At 48.0% G+C, this 19,170-nt stretch overlaps 2 protein-coding genes across 9 annotated transcripts in view; one reads left to right on the top strand and one right to left on the bottom strand.

The window, feature by feature from the left end:
• The window catches only part of ANGPTL8 (angiopoietin like 8), a 68,805-nt gene extending 52,756 nt beyond the window's left edge, over window positions 1-16,049 (top strand). For all 3 annotated transcript variants that reach the window (XM_069604237.1, XM_069604239.1, XM_069604238.1), the window contains exon 4: window positions 13,705-16,049. In XM_069604237.1, the coding sequence (XP_069460338.1) occupies window positions 13,705-13,737 (33 nt within the window). In that variant the 3' untranslated portion in view covers window positions 13,738-16,049. The remainder of the gene's footprint in view (window positions 1-13,704) is intronic.
• Window positions 1-19,170, bottom strand: part of DOCK6 (dedicator of cytokinesis 6) — a 1,219,180-nt gene that overhangs the window by 865,399 nt on the left and 334,611 nt on the right. The window lies entirely within an intron of this gene.

Below are 19,170 nucleotides of genomic sequence, written 5' to 3'. Positions count from 1 at the left end.
TGAGGGATGCGTCCGTCACGATCGTCACCTCCGGCCAGGGCAGCCAAAATGGGGCCCCCTTCATCAGATTGCCTTTGACGGCCCACCACAGAAGGTCCTGGGTGACCGAGGGCGGCACCTGAACAGGGTCCGACAGCCTGCAGGAGGACGGAGACCACTGGAGCTTGAGTGGCCACTGCAAAGATCTCATCCGCAGACGAGCCTCCGGCACCAGAAGAATGCAGGATGCCATGAGGCCGCGCAGTCTCAAGAACTCGGACGCTGGGAGATCCTGGGCAAATTGAAACTCGTTCACCATCTGCTGAATGTGAAGAGCCCTCACCTGAGGAGGAAAACACTGCCCCAGGGACGTGTCGAGCACTGCTCCGATGTACTGGAGCCGCTGCGTTGGTGTCAAATGGGACTTCTTTAAATTGAGGGAGAAGCCCAGCTTGTGAAGGGAGTGGCAGGTGACGGACAGATGATCCAGGACTTGCTCGGGAGAGCTCCCCCTGATCAACCAATCGTCCAGCTAGGGGTAGACGTGAATCCCCCCCTTTCCTGAGATGCGCTGCCACCACCACCATGAGCTTGGTGAAAACCCTGGGGCGGAGGTCAATCCGAACGGCAGGACCCGAAACTGAAAGTGCGAGTCGCCAACCGCAAACCTCAGGTACTTCTTGTGCTTGGTATGGATCGGCACATGGAAGTAAGCATCCTTGAGGTCGAGAGACACCAACCAGTCCTGAAGTTGAAGGGCCTGGAGGACCTGAGAAAGAGTCACCATCTTGAACTTGTCCTTCCTGAGGAGTTTGTTCAAACCGGGCAAGTCCATGATGGGTCTCACTCACCCGTCTTTCTTCGATATCAAAAAATAAGGGGAATACCATCCCTTGTTCCTCTCTGCTACAGGCACCAGTTCTATGGTGCCTTTCTCCAGCAGGGCTTGAATTTCCTGCGCAAGGAGCGGATCCGGACTCTTCAAAGAGAGGCTCCCTGGTGGATTGTCGTGAGGCCTCTGCCGAAAAGGAAGACAGTAGCCGTGGGTTATGATCTCCAGAACCCACACATCCGAAGTAATGGCTTGCCACACTACAAGATGCTGCGCCAGCCTTCCCCCAACCGGCGAACCATGGGACCTGGCCTCATGAATGAGTGGTAGCGGCTGCGGCGTTGCCCGAGGGCAAAGAGGCAACTGCCCGAGCGGCCTTGGCACCTCGAGTACCTTTATTTCCACCTCTGGCACTCTTACGATGGCCTCTTTGACTGCTAGCTCCCCTCGCTTTACTGAAGGACGAGTAATAGCGAAAGGAACCTCCCCTCCATTGCTGTCCCCTAGGACGAAAAGGCTGAGGTGGGCGAACTGCAGCGCCCAACGACTTTGCTGCAGATTTGGAGGTCTGCAACCTCTCAAGGCTCTCGTCAGCCTTGCTGCCAAAAAGGTGTTCACCGTCAAAGGGCATGTTGAGGAGCCGGGACTGCACATCAGGAGCGGACCCAGACTTCCGCAACCACGCAAACCTGCGCATTACGGTGCTCGCCGTCATGGACCGGCTGACACAATCTGCCAAGTCCAGACCCGACTGAACGGCCTCACACACGGCATCCTTGCCATCCTGAACCATAGCAAGGAAACCATCCCGTTCGTCCCCTTCGGGAATATGTTCAGCCGCTAATGCAACACAGTTCCACAGAGTGTGTGTGAAACGAGACAAGGCACATATGGAGTTGGCTGCCTGAAGCGCCATACCCCCTGAAGAAAACACTTTCTTTGCCCAGCCGTCAAAACGTTTGTCGTCCCTATCCGGAGGGATGGTATGATATGACGCCTGCTTTGCCGGGGCCATAGCCGCCTGCACCACCAAACTCTCCGGAGTGGGGTGCCTGGACAAGTAGCAGGGGTCGCTACTGGCTGGACGGTATTTTCGCGACAAAGACTTGCCCACTGCCGGGAGACTCTCCGGAGCAGTCCAAGCCGCCGCCACCCTTCTCTGCAAAGCCATATGAAACGGTAAAACCGGGTCAGTGGGGGGACCGAGATCAAGGATGTCCGTGAGATCATCCTGAACGAACACCCCTGGGGGAGCTGACCAACCCAAGTACTCGGTGACCCGAGACATAAGGCGCCGATATGAAGAATCGGCATGAGTGCCAGGCTCCGGCCTACAAAACTCCACCTCCGGAGAGGTGTCCAGTCCACTGGCATCATGCAGTGACTGCCTCAGGTCATCAAACTGGCTATGGCCCGAGATAAGCTCATCTGGAACCGTAACCGGAACCAAGCCGTCATCAGAGCCCTCATCACCCTCTGAAATGTACTCCAGGCGTGGAGAGGAAGACCTCTGGGGACCAAAGCAGTGCCTGACCTTAGCCAGAGCCTTTCTAGGGGCAAACCTTGTGCCACGGGGCCCCTCCGACACCACCGCCTCGAAAGGCGGCGAGGGCGCCGAACGAGTCGGCGCCGGCGTCGACAGAAATGGCATTGACGTCGAGCGAATCGGCGTCAACGTCAGCTGCAGCGCCGCCAGCATCGGCGGCGTCGACACTGGCCTCGAAGCCAGAGCTCCGAGCGTGTCTGTCGACGACCTAGGCGATGATGGCGTCAACGACCCCCTCGGAGGCGGAGCCTCGAGAGAAATCGTTGACGACCTCGGCGCCACAAATGTCGACGTCTTCTTCGAAGACGGCACAGGATCACGCGGTCTCGAGCGCGTCGAGGACCGGGACCTGGAACGGGCATGGCGAGAACGGCTACCCTTGTCCGAGCGAGACCTCTCCCGCGAGCCGTGCCGACCACCTGAGCCCGAAGGCCTACGAGCGGTGTCTCTCGACCGGTGCCGACCGACCCCAATCGGAGGCGCGGACGGAACGGTGCCCTGCGATTCAAGAATCGCTAGCATCTGCTTCTCGAAGGAAGCCCATTCCTCCGGTGTCGCTTGCATGGAGGGATAAGCGACCCGCCGACGGGCGGAGTCCTCGGAAGAGGACGGGGAAGGCGACCTATGCCGGCGCTTCCGGGAATGCCTCGAAGAGGCAGAGGAGTGGCAAGACTGACTCCTGGAAGGAGACCCACTGGACTTCCGACGATGACGCGGAGAGTCGCCCCTCGAGTCATCCGTCGAAAGCCCTGCAGACCTCGACTTCCGGGGCTTAGACACCCGGCCCACCGACAGCTTCTTCTTGCATTCCCGCAAGGCCTTTGCCGTGAGCGACTGGCAGTCGACACAGTCGTCCGTATCGTGGGCCTCCCCGAGGCGCCAGAGGCAGGCGTCGTGCGAGTCCGTGACCGACATCTTGGACCCACAGTCCACGCATTTCTTGAAGCCCGGACGCGGGGTTGAAGACGACGTAGACCGCCACAAACAGGTCTTCACAAAAAACCGAACAGGTTCAACGAACCGAGAATCGAAAACAGCAAACTCCAACGAGTCGAGGCGTACCGAGATTCACGAAGCGAACACGTTCGTGGAAAAAACGGAACTGAGGCTATGGGCGTTGTGCGTCCTACTTATCACATCGGGTGAGGTCGGCCGTCGGAGGAGGTCCTCGGGGACGGCGCATCGACGTCATCGACGCAGGACGCAGACGCCAAAGATTTTCCGAAGCAGCACAGCTGTGGACATTACCTGTCATAGATATGGAATACGTCGGAGGACCCAATCCCCTCGAAATACAGTTTTAAAGTGAAACTGAAACAGTTTTTTCTTTTACCGAGATTCCCAGCCTCAGAACAGGGAATATTGGTGAGCATGTGAATCCATGCCAGACCCCATGCTGGAGAATAGTAACAATTATGTTCCAAGAGGAGGCATAGCCTGGTACGACAAGTTCGCTGGTGATTGGGCTGTTTGGTGCTGGCCTGCTTGTAGCGTGTGAGCTAGTTAGAGCGCTGAAAAAAACAATGTTTGTGGCGCAATTAAACATACTGTTAGTAGGTGTACTGCTGGCATCAATAACCAAGGTGAGGCAGTGCGGGCCTCAAGTTAGTGATGTACTGGAGGTCGACTGTGCTAATGTCATTGGATCTTGAGGATGGCGAGGAGGCTCCTGTACATGAGGAGGGTGGATGCGCAGAGGAAGGATGCTGGCATGTTCAAAAACTCACATTCCTGTTCTGTGACACAATCGTGGGGGTCATAGTACAAGAGACGGGCGAGCGAACACCTGAGGTTACGCCACTTTTGTGTTGGTGAGGCACGGGCTCTGAGATCTTGGGTGCAACTGGGAGGGTCATCCGGTGCAGGCAGGGTGTCTGGAGGATCAAGGACGGTACCGCGTGAATCTGTTTGAGTCGAGCACAAAAGGGTTGTAGCAATGGGCAGAGAAAATCACAACCTCTGTGAGAAATCTGGGAAGGCGCATGCGAATGGTATAAGGAAGGGGGTGGGTGTTGGGAGAGGGATGAATGAGGCGGCAACGAGACGCACCCGTGGTGAGCACAGGCCAGGTTTAGAGAGTGATGGCATGGGTACACGGATTTTCACACCAGTAGCGAAAGTGTGGGTCTTACCTTCGATGTGCCGCAGACTTATGTCATGAAGCAGCAGCGCATTAGGTGCAGGGATTGCTGCAGTGTTATATCAGCAGTTCAGGCGGAGACAGACAGACTGATTTCGGCCTTATAAACTGGTCTTAGATGCTGGCCGGCGGCAGCTCCCGGCTGGTGGCTTCCTGATGGTTTAAGGCAGGGTGCAGCCAATGGGCTGTAAGGCTGCCAAATGCTTGTTTCTCTTCCGAAAAAAAGCGGCAGCCATCTTAGACTCCCCGGGCACATGCAAGGGCAGACCGGCCAGCTTTTTTGCCTGGCGTCCTGGTACGTTGTTGCTAACTCCTTTATTTTCAACTTATTCGTTTATATAACTGATGGTTATTTAACTGGTTCTTTTTATTCACCCTACAGTATTCTGCAACTACTTGAACTGTATTCTAAAAAAGTGACGTTTTAGTGCTCTTAGCAGAGCACACCAAAGCGAATGCATATAGATGGGTAGTGAATGTTTTATTGTGTTAATTACCTGTAGTTTTTCATTGCTAACAAATTGTCAAAGGCCTAAATAAATAACTGCATTTCTATACATTCCGCCTAACTTGTATTAAGAGTGTTCCATATGTGCTAAACTGAACCCTTCACCACTCTCACAATTCTAAGTTTAAGCCTCGCTGCCCAGTCACACTGCCCAGATAGTGTTTGGCTAGACGCAAGTGTCCTTCTCTGTTCACCGGGGCAGGGTTGCCTCTCAGAAACTGCCTTTTAAAATGGATTTCCAAAATCAGTCCTGGTGGGAGTTTTTTGAGAGGCCACCCTGTTATGGTGAACAGGAAATACAGAGAGGCTAGTTACACCCAATTAAGGTGATGTAGCAGAGTGACAAGGCTTAGTCTCAGGAAGGCTGTGGAAGTTGTCTAGAGCTACAAGAGTCCACAGAGAGCAACACCAGTAATTGAAGTTAGTAAGTATAGTGAGGAACCAGGAATGAGACGCGGACAGAGAGGACTCCTGGTGACCGACATAAACATTTATTAAAATATTAAAGGGGTTAGAAAATGCCTCACTATCCCTAATCTAGGAGTTCTTTCCCCACCTCAACCAAAACTAAGGGTCCGTCAGGTGTCAAGATGTCCAAAGTAAAAAGGTCCTGTGTCCGAAATCCATTCCTAGTCTGTTCATTCTAAAAACAAACTCTAAGGTGATACCAGAAAGTATCTCACTTACCAGTCCTCAGGGATCTGTCATCCAGGTGGCCGGGGCACCGTCATCGCTGTTGGATTCAGACCTCGGGGTGGACCAGTGCAGTAGGATCACCTGATTGGGGGATCCTTGTGGAGTGGGTGTGGGATACCTAATGGTGAGAAGTGGTATTCCCCCCCTTTAAAACCTTTACTCCCCTCTTGCCCTTTCCTGCACAAATACATTGGGGAAAGACAGACTTGAACACTTGAACATGCCCCAGTGCCGTGGTGAGGCAGAGTCAATTGCCTGGAACAACTCACACCTGAATCCCCGTTGCCTTCCCCGTTGCCTTCCCCCTCTGGATAAAAGGCAGAGCACGGGAACACACTTCGAGCAAAGCAAGGAACGGGACAGAGCACATGAAGAGCAGCCTATTCCAGACCGCAGCTGAATCGAGGAAGCCAGACGCAAAGTCACGGAACGAAACCAGGGAGGGAGATGCCATTGGACCGTTTAATAAGTAATCGCTGGGCTGTTGAAAACTCGGAAGCAGCACGTGTGAGGTGGAGAAGTGAGGCCAGAGAATCCTGTAACGTGTTGACTCCATAATCAAAGCCACAAGCCAAACCTTGTATACAGCCGGTGAGTTGAAGGCAACTGTGTGAAACTGGGCTGTGTGTGAACGAAGGTTACAGGCGGCAACACAGTGTCCTGTGAAGTCAAATGGAAAATGTGTTTGATGAAAGATGCGAATGAAAAGGAATGGCAATCATTGTTTTCTGAAGTTTGACAAGTGAACGCTCGATACTAAGTAGCAGAGTGGTCCGGCACTGCATGCATGCCCAATCAAAAGGTCTCCTCTGCCTGAATGTATCCTGCAAACTAAATTTATGAAATGTAAATATGAGCTATGAGGAAGAGAATTGAAGTGATCCTGCAAGGGTTTAAGTCAAATCCTTTGCACAATCGAAGTCTTCTGTTTACAGTGAACTGTGAAAGTGAAATAGGAGTCTGAGGCCGACGCAGGGGGACTAAAAAAAGTCAAAGGTGAAAGTGATGTGCCATACAGAGGCCTGAGTCAGACAGAGAGGACTATGGTAAATTGTAAAGTGAAAAGGGTGTCTGAGCCCGGTCGAGGGGGACTCAAAGTGGACGTAAAAGACCTTTGTTGTTTAAAGAGTAAACTCCTGAGGAAAGGAATGTTGAACAATCTCTGTTGAACTTTCGTCTTGCAAGGGAGATGCCTTCCTTGATTGTGCAAGAGACTTTTGGTTGCGTAGAGCAGATACATGAACTGCAACCGTGCCCTAGTGCTTAGCGGAGCTGTAGTGTGTTCCAAGCCCAAGTGTGCCACCTTGTACCGTGGTAAAAACGCAGGGAAGGGCACCAACTATCCAGTCATCTCGAAAGATTGTTTCATGACACTTTTTGTTATTTTCATCATTTCACACACTGTTTATTGTTTAGAAGTAGGGATTGGCAATCGTTTTTCTTTAGTATAGGCCTTTTTATTTTGACGAAGACGCTACTAGGACTGTGTTATCTTTATTTTGGTAGTCGTAGCTTGCTCCCAACCTTAGATTTAGGTTTAGATAGGCGTTTTTCCAACCCCCCCCTGAAGTTCAATAAACACCCTTTAACTGTGATCACTTGTGTCTGTATTACTGGTTGATACCATGCCTTCCTTACAGGTGTTAAGGGTATTGTCTTTGGCTTTTAAAGTGCACACAAGTTCAAATTCAACAAAAGGTATAACTCCAACAAAAGTTCCAAATGGATAATGTTCACAGTTCTGGGGGGATGACTCCCATCCCTAGGTTTCTCTCCAGTAAAAACAAAACTTCAAAAGAATAACCAAGTTCTTTATAGTTCAAGAGGATAAACCCTCTCCTCTCGGTGTAGCAATCCACTAATGGGGAAATGGCTCCCTTTTTCCACATTCAATACAATTCAAATCCTAAGGGCATGGGTCTTTCATGGGATTCTCTTTCAAAAGGTAACACAGCTTGGGTGTGGGTCCCAGACTCGCAAAACATCTGGTATACTTCCATGCCAGGTTCTCTTGTACAGTTCCTTATAGTTGTGAATCCCAGATCCGCACTTCGCCTGGTATACTCACCTGCCAGGACTTTAGGTTGCAATCTCTCTTTCTCACTCAATGGAAAGGGGCCTGGGTCTTCCCCAACCTACTTCACATCAAAATACTGTGTCTATGAAGATGACAATGATTCCAATGAGGGGAACTCTCTCTCCCACTCTTGGCTATCAATTCATTCTTTCAGGGTCTCTTTGCCTCAATTTCAGTGTCCCATTCTTCCCTGTGGGTTCACCGGTAACATATACGTTCTTTTACTCCACTCGTACCTATTCAGGCACTCAATCGTCTTTCCACAGAGGGTTCTCGCTCCTTGCATTGGAACAAAGCCCATCCCGACTTCCAGTTCCCACCACAACTTCCTTCTTCGACTGGCGCTTCTGCTGCCAACTAGCGCTTCTTCTCTACGCAGTCGGTCTGGAGCTCGCTTTTGCACTTCTCTCGTCGGCAGTGCTCTGCGGCCACAGCTTTCGGTCCTCTCTACTGCTCAGTTTGCCCCACCGGCCAAGAGTCCTTGGGTCGGCTCCCTCTCTCACTGCCTCCTCTTGACTGCCTTCAGGGTTCCCTCCCGTATTGGGACGCCGTCTGTTCCACACTGCAACCTGCATCTCCTGTTGGTTCCCAAGTCGACCCTTGGAAAAGGAAGCTCTCTCCATCTTTCATAAGCAGCGGATTTAAACTCCTGCCCCAGGCTGGGTAATGTCTTAGACCCATCACATTCTTCACAACACTAGACTGTGCATTATGGTTCACACCTTCTCATGGCAGTCCTATTCTAGCTGTAAAATGTTGAGCAGTTCTGTCAGCAACTTTTACAGGATATTGTAGGGAGTTATCACAATATGCCATCAAGTAAGGGGGAAGGGAGGGGATATCCCTAGAGGAAAGGGGGATACCATGTCTCATCTGACGATGCCGGGCCATCCTGCTGAGGGTTTGCCTCCCCTCATGTGATCCTTCCTTCCATAGCCACCCCCTAGGGTCAAGATCAGGTAGTGGCTGCCATCCCCTGACCACATGAGGAGAGGCTACCACTGGGAAAGGAGTGATGACATCATCAGATTCATCACAGTATTTACTTCTTCAGGTAAGTTTATATAGTAAGAGCAGCGCCAGTTGAAATGATTATGAAATAGACTCAAAGTTAGATAACATTCCCAGTAAAGTTCATGTTAGGACTCAACTCAATCCAACACACTAGGATAGGGGTAGGGAGGGCTACTAAATCTATGTTCCACCACCAAGAGTCAGGTCAGAGTAAGTTAGGGTCAGGACACCCGAGTTAACCTATGAATTACAGGGAGAGAAAGCAATAGGTATGTAAACTTAAGCCCCTGGCTCAGGGTTCTCTGGATACCACTTGTGGAGGTTCCAGACTTCGTGTCAAGCTTGTTCTTCTGTCTTTCTTCCTACCGCAAGGGTCGCTTAGACAGAAGAGATACTTTGTTTGACAGAATTTAGATTCAGTCAGTTGCAGTACTTAGGAATTGGTTCAAGAAAGCTTCCAATTGAAGTCCCAAATGAAGACAAGTGAAGACAACTGTGGGTTAGATGGTCACGGGAAAACTTAGGGACACGAGAAAGAAAAAAAATCAGGTGGCGAAAACAGGAGCAGCCCCAGCAAGCACAGTTTACATTGTAGTGAGACGGTTGAAAATATAGTAGTAGGCGACTTGCTGAACAACCTGAAGATTTGTAAAGTTCCAAGGCTCTACTCGGAACAACGACTGCTACAGCGAGGTAGCCCAGGAGAGAGGCGGTTGGTCCAGGGACACTTCCCAAGGCACAGCAGGAGTTTTCCTTGGGTCGTCAGCGAGCTGCCTCCCTTGGTCAGGATTAATCCTGGGAGCAAGCATAGCATAAGCCCACCAATGGTAAGCATCTGCTCCATTTTAACAGCCAGGGCTATCCAATTATGGATAGCCACTGGTCACCACATCTGCCCAGCAACAGACATTATAGCACCAGAGATGTGGATTTGAACCAGAAAGTCCAAGCACCCTTTTCTGGAAGGCCTTCTGCTCATACCAATGTCTTACCAATACTTGATAAGATGCATTTCCAAAATCAACCCTGGGCAGTGAATTTTCAGAGGACACTCTATTATGGTGAACAGGAAAACACTGAGGACTATCCAAAACCAGTCAAGGAAAGATAGCCGAGCGGCAAGGCTTAGTCTCAGGAGGGCTATAAGACTAGTCAAGGGATAAAATAAGTCCACACAGAAAACCACCAATAATTCAAGTTAGACAGTGAAAACAAAAGGCACTCTGTAGATTGCACCACGTGTTCATTTAATGTTGTTAGTTATGCCCCTTGGTGAACACGTGTTTCGACCATCAAGGCCTTTGTCAAAACCGTACATATGCCAAAAGTGTTGCGACTCTGCCTTATGCAATATTGTAGATTGCTTCTCACATTTGTTTGTGCCGGTATAGTTGTTAGGGAGAATTCTCAAGAATGTGCTAATTCCTCCCACCTTAGAGCCCTCCAGCTTTTTTGCTAAACTTTGCGACTTTGAACTTTTCAATTCAATGTGTTTTCTGTGTTTGTTTCTTTTTGGTTATGGAGTTTAACCAACTCCATAGGTATCATCTTTTACAATTGTGTGTCACAGCACCTTCAGTGCAGTCCCACAGGGAAGTCTTTCAGATTTCCCAAGGTTTAAATACCTTCTGTGGGATCAACTACTGTTTCCCAGAACAGTGGAGTGAAATTGACTTCACTTAGTCTGGTACATTTCTAGACCCAACACACCCTATTTTACAATAGAGTGCTGGAGGGGTTACTTAGTATCCCCTATGTCTAATTACTCATGTAACAGTCAAATGTTACCCTTTCCTCTCGAAATGGCTGGTGGCAGTGGTTTTACAATGAACTACCATGATTTACCCCAACCGCGAACTGTTCGCAGCTCCGGTAACGTTAAATCGCGGGAGCCATGTTTTTCAAGATGGCGCCTGAGCCTCCTTTCTTAAAACAGGTCCTGGCCATTTCTTTGTGGACAGGTCCTTCTCAGGTTTTTCTCTGCGCGCTAAACCAGGTTTGGTCTCTTTGTTCATTCGCCTTTGGCGGGCTTTAGGAGTGAAACCCGCCTCTGGCTCCAGATTGTCTGGGGTAGGCAGGAAGTGAGGGAGGTGCCCGAAACTCCCTGTGCTTAATCCCCTAGGAGACCCAAATGCACTCTGTGGTGATTGGCTGGCTGACTGTCCGGGAAGGACAGCCACCCTGCTGGGTGAGTGGCAGCTAGGCTGGAATGAATGGGAGAGAACTGAATAAAAGGCGAGTCTCTTGGCTTCGAAGGCAGAGTCGACCACTGGACGAAGGTACCGAAGAAGAGCTTGAAGAGGACAGGTGCTGCAACTCCTGGACTGTTGGTTTGGCCGGTGAAGCCCTGCTGCAGGTCCGAATCGCCAAGTTCGCATCGACAGAGAAGCATTGCAAAGGACTACTTCTCCCTTTGAGTTGGTAGGACCAATCAACTCCAAAGTAAACCACCTAGACACCCATCTCGGAGCTGGTTGTATTTCCTCAGAGTGCTACAGGAAACTGTACAGCCAGAGAGAGGGACACCAGATTGTGTGCGTTGCTTGTAAGCTGCCCTAAAGCTTTTGGAAGATCCTCCGGACTCAAACGAAGCAGGACCGTCCACGCCTAACCCCCCTCAGTTGAGTGCGGGACCTCAGATGTGAGGAAAGTCTACCTTGACAGCCAGGAACCGCGCTTATTGCTTTTTGCTGTACCGCAAGGAGCTGAAACGTGAAACAGCCACTGAAAGTAAAGTTTGGTGGTTGACAGCTTTGACAGTGCCAGTACAGTGCAGGAGTCCCCCGAGATCCTCCCTCTTGTCCCCACGACTGAGGCCCAGGAACAGTGAGATCTGCAGAGAGTCTTCATCTGCATCTTTTTCTTCTTTACTAAGGTACTGTAAAACTAGCCTAAGAGAACTTAACTCTTACTGTGGAAGTGCTTTTAACTTCTGCAACTCACAAGTCTAATCAGCTTGTGGCCCTACATTTGATACTTCTTGTTCTCAAAGACTCCTAAGAACTTGTGCAAAGGATTTTCCATTTACTTACCTCAAGTGCTGCATCCTATACAAAGACTTTGACCCATTGACGTTGGCTTAGCCTATTGAATTGAATGACTCTTCTCAGAGCTATCTGAAAATATTTGCCCTGCTTATGACTATTTATATTTCTTGCGTTCTAATACCTTTTGCCTTTTTTTAAAGAGTATTCTGTAATGCCAACAGTAAGGTATTAATGTCCCCAGCACCCTTGTTACCTGTGGGTGTAGGTTGTGCCTATGGGCCATCCCAAAAGGGCCTTGTCTGATCCAGAAAATCAAAGTGTACAGTATTGAAGTATATTTGTGTGTTACTATTCTATTGCTCCCTTCTGAAGAAGGCTTTATAAGTGACTGATAAATTATTAATTGATTATGCAAGAAACTGAGTGCAAGTTTATTTGAATACCTGTAACTGTGAATCTTTGTGCAACTCCACTACAGCTCACATTTCCCCTCTTGAGATGAGCCTGGCTGCTCAACACGCTACCAAAACTGTGTAGTACAAACTTATGCCAAAGGTTGGGTTGCCTATACCTGTAGTCATAGTTATTTGTAGTTTTCCCAAAAGACCTTTTCCCCCCCCCCAACTTGTTTTTGGAACTTCAAGCAACCAACCTGAGAAGGTCTGGGGAAGGAGAACCTCCTGCCCGTCTGTGTGAAACAATACAGAAATCTAGTTTATAGATTTCTTTTGAAGTGTAAAGGACGGAAATAGGTTTGGGACACAGGACAGTGTACGATTTGTTTTGACGGACATTCTGACGCCATCCTTAGTTTTAGCGAGAAGTGTGGTTCTTCCTTATTTGCCGTTATACATTTGTGTACCAGCAAACATGCTACCTTGGTGTCCCGTGTCTACCTCTGCACCCTTACACTGTGCAAAGCCAATCAGCCCCTGGTAAACACATCTGGCATGAATGTGGACTGGAAGCAGGCAGTCCCAACCCCACACCCGGCCACACGCACAGACTGCCACTATGTCTGTGAAAGCAGAAGCTAAACCGGGAAATGGATTTCCATATATGGTCATTATGGCAGCTCTTCGGGAGCAGGAAGGCGGCCAAACAAACAAGATGGCCATAGGTCAGACAAAAATCACGTGGCGTAGCCATTTTAGAGTATATTGTACACTATTAAGCACTAACATGCAAATGTACATGAGTTAATAAAACAAAAAAACGGTAAAAAGTATCCTGGACTCATGTTAGTAACTCAACCGTTACAATTATCAAAGTTGCAGCAACACAAAGGTGATGTGTGCATGGAATAATAAACAGAGAATTTTACAATGGAGAAAAGAGTTCTCCTGCACTCCTGTCCATAGTGACTGATCAGTGCCCCCAGAACAGATGAGCTTAGCAAGGAAAATGAAGTGAAAAGACTTCACTTGCCTCACAGTCAGGACAAGTTCAAAACACCAGCAAGTAGTTAAGTGTCCTATTGAGGTCTATGGAGGTAAAGCAGCCAAAAGAAAATCCCTTTCTGAACAGTCACTTTCTATTTCACTCTACTGAGCTCAATCAATTAATAAATAGAATTAGCACTGAGTTCAGTAAATTACAATTCAAAATGGTAGCAGGCACTAGATAAATATATGTTATTTTGTGCTCCAGATGCACGTCTTCCTTGTCTTACCTCTCCCTGCCCACTTCTTTTCCTCTTATGCTCACCTGTCGTTCATCTTTACAGGCTAATTGCTCCACACACTGTTTTGTTGGTTTGACTCATGTTTTAGAAATTGCTTCTACTGTTATAATCTTCTGTGTATCTTGTTGTTACAATGTGAAGTGCTTTGGAGTAAAGCGCTATATAAACACAATAAATACAAATACAAATGACGAGGAGAGACAGATCCAATAAACATATTGTGTATTCCTTCTGTCTGCAGATTCCAAATCACTTGGCGACAAGGCTACGCTGAAACCACGGACAACCGGCACTACTCGCCTGAGATGGAAACTCCCAGAACATCGTCATGATACCACAACAGCGCCAAGGACCATTTTCTCAAAGACGCGTTTCCTTGACTCACTCCAAAAACCCAGACTTAACATGGACGTCAGAAACGGAAAGAATACATAAATGGCACATGTTAACCATCCAAGAATATTCTGATTCGGCCCGCATAAATAAAGACATTTACACATTTGATTTATGAGACCTCCCCTTTAACAAAGATCTCAGGAGAGGAGGGGAGAGGTGGGCACTGCGGAATGGATGTTGTGAAATATTGGAACAATGACACATACATTACTTTATTCACTGCACTGAATAAGCGCCATGGTCATTCAAAGTGGGCTATATACCTGGATGGAAAGAACAGACTAACATTTCAAAAAGATACATCAAGGCAGCAGTACATGCTTTACCACCGACAGACTAGGGAAAACAGCAGGCAGGAAATGTGCAAGCTTCTCTCTCTCACACGCACTAGATGCAGCAGGGCACACACATCACTCCCACTGTGAGTGGAGTGCAGACGGCAACAGTACACACATCTCTAACACCCAGAGAGAAGGCACAGATCTGATAGAGGAGGCACAACCTACACACACACACGCCAAGCATAGAACATAAAGCTGTCAAGTAGCTATTTGCAAGTGGAAAATCGTCTTTTGCTAGTTCAAAAAAATATATAGCTGACTGCTGTTTGCCAGTTCAATTATTTCTAGCTCCCAGAAAGAGGTGGTCTGGGTAAACCTGTGAAGCCTTGCTATGCAGGACTCTTGTGTTCCTTGTGATGTGTGCAGAAGTCACAGAGAACAGTTTTGGGAGGCCCCTTTTCATCCCCAGCATCTTCCTACTCCAACCTTAGCACCCCAAACTGCAATTTCATGGCTTTCCCCACTGGTTCCTCTTACATATTGGCTCAGCCCTAATGGGTCAACGGTTTATTAATTACTAATTTTGCACAGAACATTGGCATTACTAAATATTGTAGGTCAACTACTATACAAAAAGAGGTAACTGATGCTGCAAGACCACGGGAGGAAGTGTGAGGAATCTGAGGGCGTCCTCACTTCTTTCCCCAACATATCCTTCTCTCAGGTGGCCAGGGGAAGGCCGTCGCTTTCAGATTCCGACCCTGGGGGTGCATATGCGAGGGAGGATCACCTGGGTGGAGGAGACTTGGGGAGTGGAGATGAGACAGCCTTGGGTGAGACATGCTATCCCCCATTTCCCTTTCACAATGAGTCTGCCATCCCCCAGGCGTTTATAGGCTATCGCCCGTTCTTTCTTAATGTGCCCAACAAAACATCCACTCATAGCTATCCATTAGGTACTGGGACGAGGAGACCACCAGCCGGAACAGAACATCCTATCTGTTGGCAAACACACTTGCACACACCACTTTGGTAATGGGATGAGGATGTCAGGTCCAAGCTCTTCATTCCTGCAGGAGTGATGGTAGCCCACCAGATCCCCTCCCCCGCACCTCCAAGCCTGCGTGCCAAACAATTCCTAAAAGAACAATAACCAGGCCTGCAAACCAAAATGGAAGTGGATAAAACAATAAAAGACAGACCTCTGCTATTTGATCTTGTCTCCTGAAATCGCTCCAGATGGGCAATGTTGCTGACCTCAAAGTAAACCCAGAATTACATTAACATTTCTTTCTTTACTCCCTTATTTGTTACTAAATATTTTCTCCATAACTCCTCCCAGTACCTGTAGCCTTTTTGCTGAAAGGCTCACATGGATCTTCACTGACTTGCTGTAAGCTCCAAAAAAATTAGTCTAACTTTTCACTTTACTTTTGCATCAGTTTTAAACTACCCTAACATGAATTCGAGGTCCCACCTAATAATATCGCCTATGGCCTTACCCCACGACACAAAAAACAAACATCTTTTCACTTCAGAGAAAACGGACTGACGCCAATGTGTGCAACACGCATACATGTTACTGGGTCCTTTACTCGAATGGTCTTCGATTCCGACACTCTACCTCCCGTCGGCTTTAGAGTGAGGGAGGTACCTGGTTCCCACACGCCCACTACACGCCAATTCAAATCCCCTCTTCACATGCATGGGGGTTAGTATTTTCTTACAGACCACAATATCCGCGTGCCCTATTAGTAAAGTTAAACACGCACACGCCACAATACTTCGTTAAAAGGACACTGGCTCACGCTTGCATTTCAATCAGTGCACAAATGAAAAGAGACAGTTTGATTGTTCACTTCTTTAGCACACTGTAATGCTTTGCAATAAACTTTTTACAGAGTTCCAACAGATGAAACAATATTTTCTTTGCTTGGTTTGACTTCTTACACAAAAGAGATTTTACTTAGCTTATGGTTCCTGCAGCTGGCGCTTGCTTGCCTCTTCCTTACTGCTCGTCTCTCCTCTAACATCTCCTGTGAAAGCTTGATCATGAATCAAAACTCTTCCTGCTCTCCTTCACACATGGGTTCCTGGATTTACTTCTGCTCTGGTTTCTTCAAGTAATAATTAATTTGGAGAGAACTGAAAAGTCTTTAAAGGCACAGTCCTTAGTCTACTTTCTGGAGCTCTGCTATGCTGTGACCTGCTCTGGTGTTCACTAGAATGGAAGGCAGTTTAGATTTTGCCTTGGGGTTACACTGGTTTCCTGAAGGAAAAAGGTTAAGGAAAAAATTATATTTGCTTTAAATAGATCACCCCACCAGCTACAGAGATTTGTTCAAGCTCCGACCTTGGACTGGCCGATTCTCCCAGACACCATGACTCTCCTTCCAATACATGAATGATGTGGGACCCTGACAGACAGAGGAGGCGACCAGCAAGAGTAATAAATATGCAACTCCCAAATAGGCAGTGAGCAGTCTAGTCCTTTTTGAATCAATCAGCCTGGCGGGATGTTTAAAAGCAGGAACAGTGAAAATGGAGGCAGCTGCGGAAGCAGCACAGCAGACTACTGTTGGAGGGCAGACCTCTCTGGGAAGGCGTCGTGGCAAACCGAGTGCTCGAGGATCCCGGTACAATGCAGAGCGTATGCAGTAGGACGCGACAATGAAGGAAGCTGGAGGCCTGTGGCGGACTCCCGAAGGGGAGCCGGCATCACCAGGAAAAGCTTCCAAGGGAGACCCGTGATGCGAGAGAGGCATCAGCAGCAGGAGCGAAGCCACAGTGAACAGCTGAGGAGACCGAACAAAATGCTGCATGAGAGCCTGAGCATGCTTGGGCGGCTGTAAGCCTCGCTGGAACACCGTAATCACCGACCAGTGAGTCAACCTAGGAAAGGAGACACCGGGGCGGGAGGCAGAGCAGGTCAGATCTCTGAAACTGTAATGAATGCTAATACAAATGAAAAGCAAACACTTTTGAATACCGATTTAAATGAAAGCAGCACATTGAATATCGATCTGAGTTGAAACAAGTATTGTTGAAAACCGATCTGAATGAAAGCAGTTATGTGAAATCACACTTTATTAAGGAACTGTGTATCTTAGAGAACACGCATTGGCAAGAGCCATAGAAGCAGATGAAAGTGCATCAAGTAAATAGTGGAAAACTAAGAAATGGCAAAGGATCATTAGTATGTGAAATGAAACTAAAGCAATCACCAGTGTAGAGATGAAATAGTGCCAATTTGAATACCAAGAAAGAGAGGCAAATAAGGTGTGTAGGTTGCGTGACCTGTAATGGGTGGACCGTGTGGTTCGACAACTGAGCCTAGACCGAGTACACCCACTTGTGGAAAAGCCACTTAGAATTTCAGCAAAAAAGGTTGTGATTGAAAATAAAAGAACTGTTATATGAATTGAAACTAAAGAAGTATAAATTGTGAAACTGGTGACAGATAACCAAATCGGAAGAGCTGGGACAAATCGCAGGAGATGTGTTTTGAAGAAGTTGAAAGACTAGAAAGCTTGGGGAAGGGAACCTCTTGTTATTGTGAACTATCTTGAGGCTTGGGGAAGGGAACCCCTGGGCATTGTGAACTATTTTCAACATTGGAGAAGAGGGTCCTTGATAAACCAAGAGCTGGAAGATGCTCTGACTTTTATTTAAACACTTGTTAGGTTGATGCTGACATCCCTACACATTGTATACAAATAGATATGAGGGCAAGCATAGGCTTTGGACATAGACTTTTAGTTTGGACTTCCTGACAAACACCCTCATTAGTTTTATTTAGGTAGGGAAATCTCACCTTAGCATAGGGAAAGTAGGCCTTCCACCAACCCTTTATTTGTTGAATAAAAGTTTCTAACCCAAACCTCTACTTCAGTTGTCTGTGTCTACTTCATGATGTGTTCACAGAAGCCAATTTAAAATCAAGAAACATTTTTTCCTCAAGGATTTTTCAAGAAGACTGTGCCAAGTCTATTCCAGGAGCATATTGCATTTCCAGTTCATGACAGGCATTTCATGAAGTCCAAGCATCAAATCCTTAGTTCTGGCTAGAGTGAGTTTTCCCTTTGCATACCTAATCGCAATCTCACATGGACTATACTGGCTGATTGGTCCAAGGCATTTCCACGCTGTTATTCGACTGGAAAGAAGGTTCTTAGGCATACTGCGCCCACTCAAGTGTAAAGAGTGCCTCCAGTGATGGAAGCAAACCACTAGTAATTCCTTTGGTCTTGGAACAGAATCAAAGGTGAATCCTGGAAAAGGTAGCAAGGAATGTGCCTTGGAGAGGGGGTAGAGAGGCAGTCAATGAAGCATACCCTGCTGCAGCACCTCATTGTGTGTGTTCTTTAAACTCTCCCAGGCTTCTGAGTCTGCCATGTCCCCGCTGCATGGCTGTACAAGCAAACTCAGACTTGGTCTTGCCTAAATGATCATCATTATAAAGTTGCTGCTTGATTCCATAGCAATGGCGAGCAAGGGATCTCCATGCTAATACTTGCCTGAAGTTGTTTGCTCACTGGACCCCACTTAAGGATCCCGTGCGTGTGGCCTGGATGGCTACATTTGGGTGAAGGGGCAAGCCAGGTTTGTTTATGGTTGGTGTGACTATCCTTGCGACAGAGTCACTTTTCTTCAGGGGGAAACCCTTTCCATGAGGCTAGGGAGGTGTGGCAGCTAACCAATAGTTGCCCTCGGGGTGGTAATAAGTGGGATGACCTCATGGAGATGAACCCCCCCCGGAAACAAGGACGTGAATCGGGGACACAGCCCCTTAAACTACCAACCCCATAAGGTAGTAGCATGGCCCAAACCTCTTTTTCCTAGACTTATAGCTGGAAACCATGTGTAATTGTACTTGGAAAGACAATCTTAATGAGATAAGTACAGGACGAGGAATAACTTGAGAACTAACCAGTAAAACAAGAAAAACGCTCGACAAATGTCGGGGGTAGAAAGATCGAGACAGAAAGAGAGGGGGAGAGGAAGATAGAATTGGAAAGCGAGATTGAGGT

The sequence above is a fragment of the Ambystoma mexicanum genome, chromosome 3q (assembly GCF_040938575.1).
Source record: "Ambystoma mexicanum isolate Mex_15411 chromosome 3q, UKY_AmexF1_1, whole genome shotgun sequence".
Taxonomy (NCBI): domain Eukaryota; kingdom Metazoa; phylum Chordata; class Amphibia; order Caudata; family Ambystomatidae; genus Ambystoma; species Ambystoma mexicanum.
This window is presented reverse-complemented; position numbering and strand designations above follow the sequence as displayed.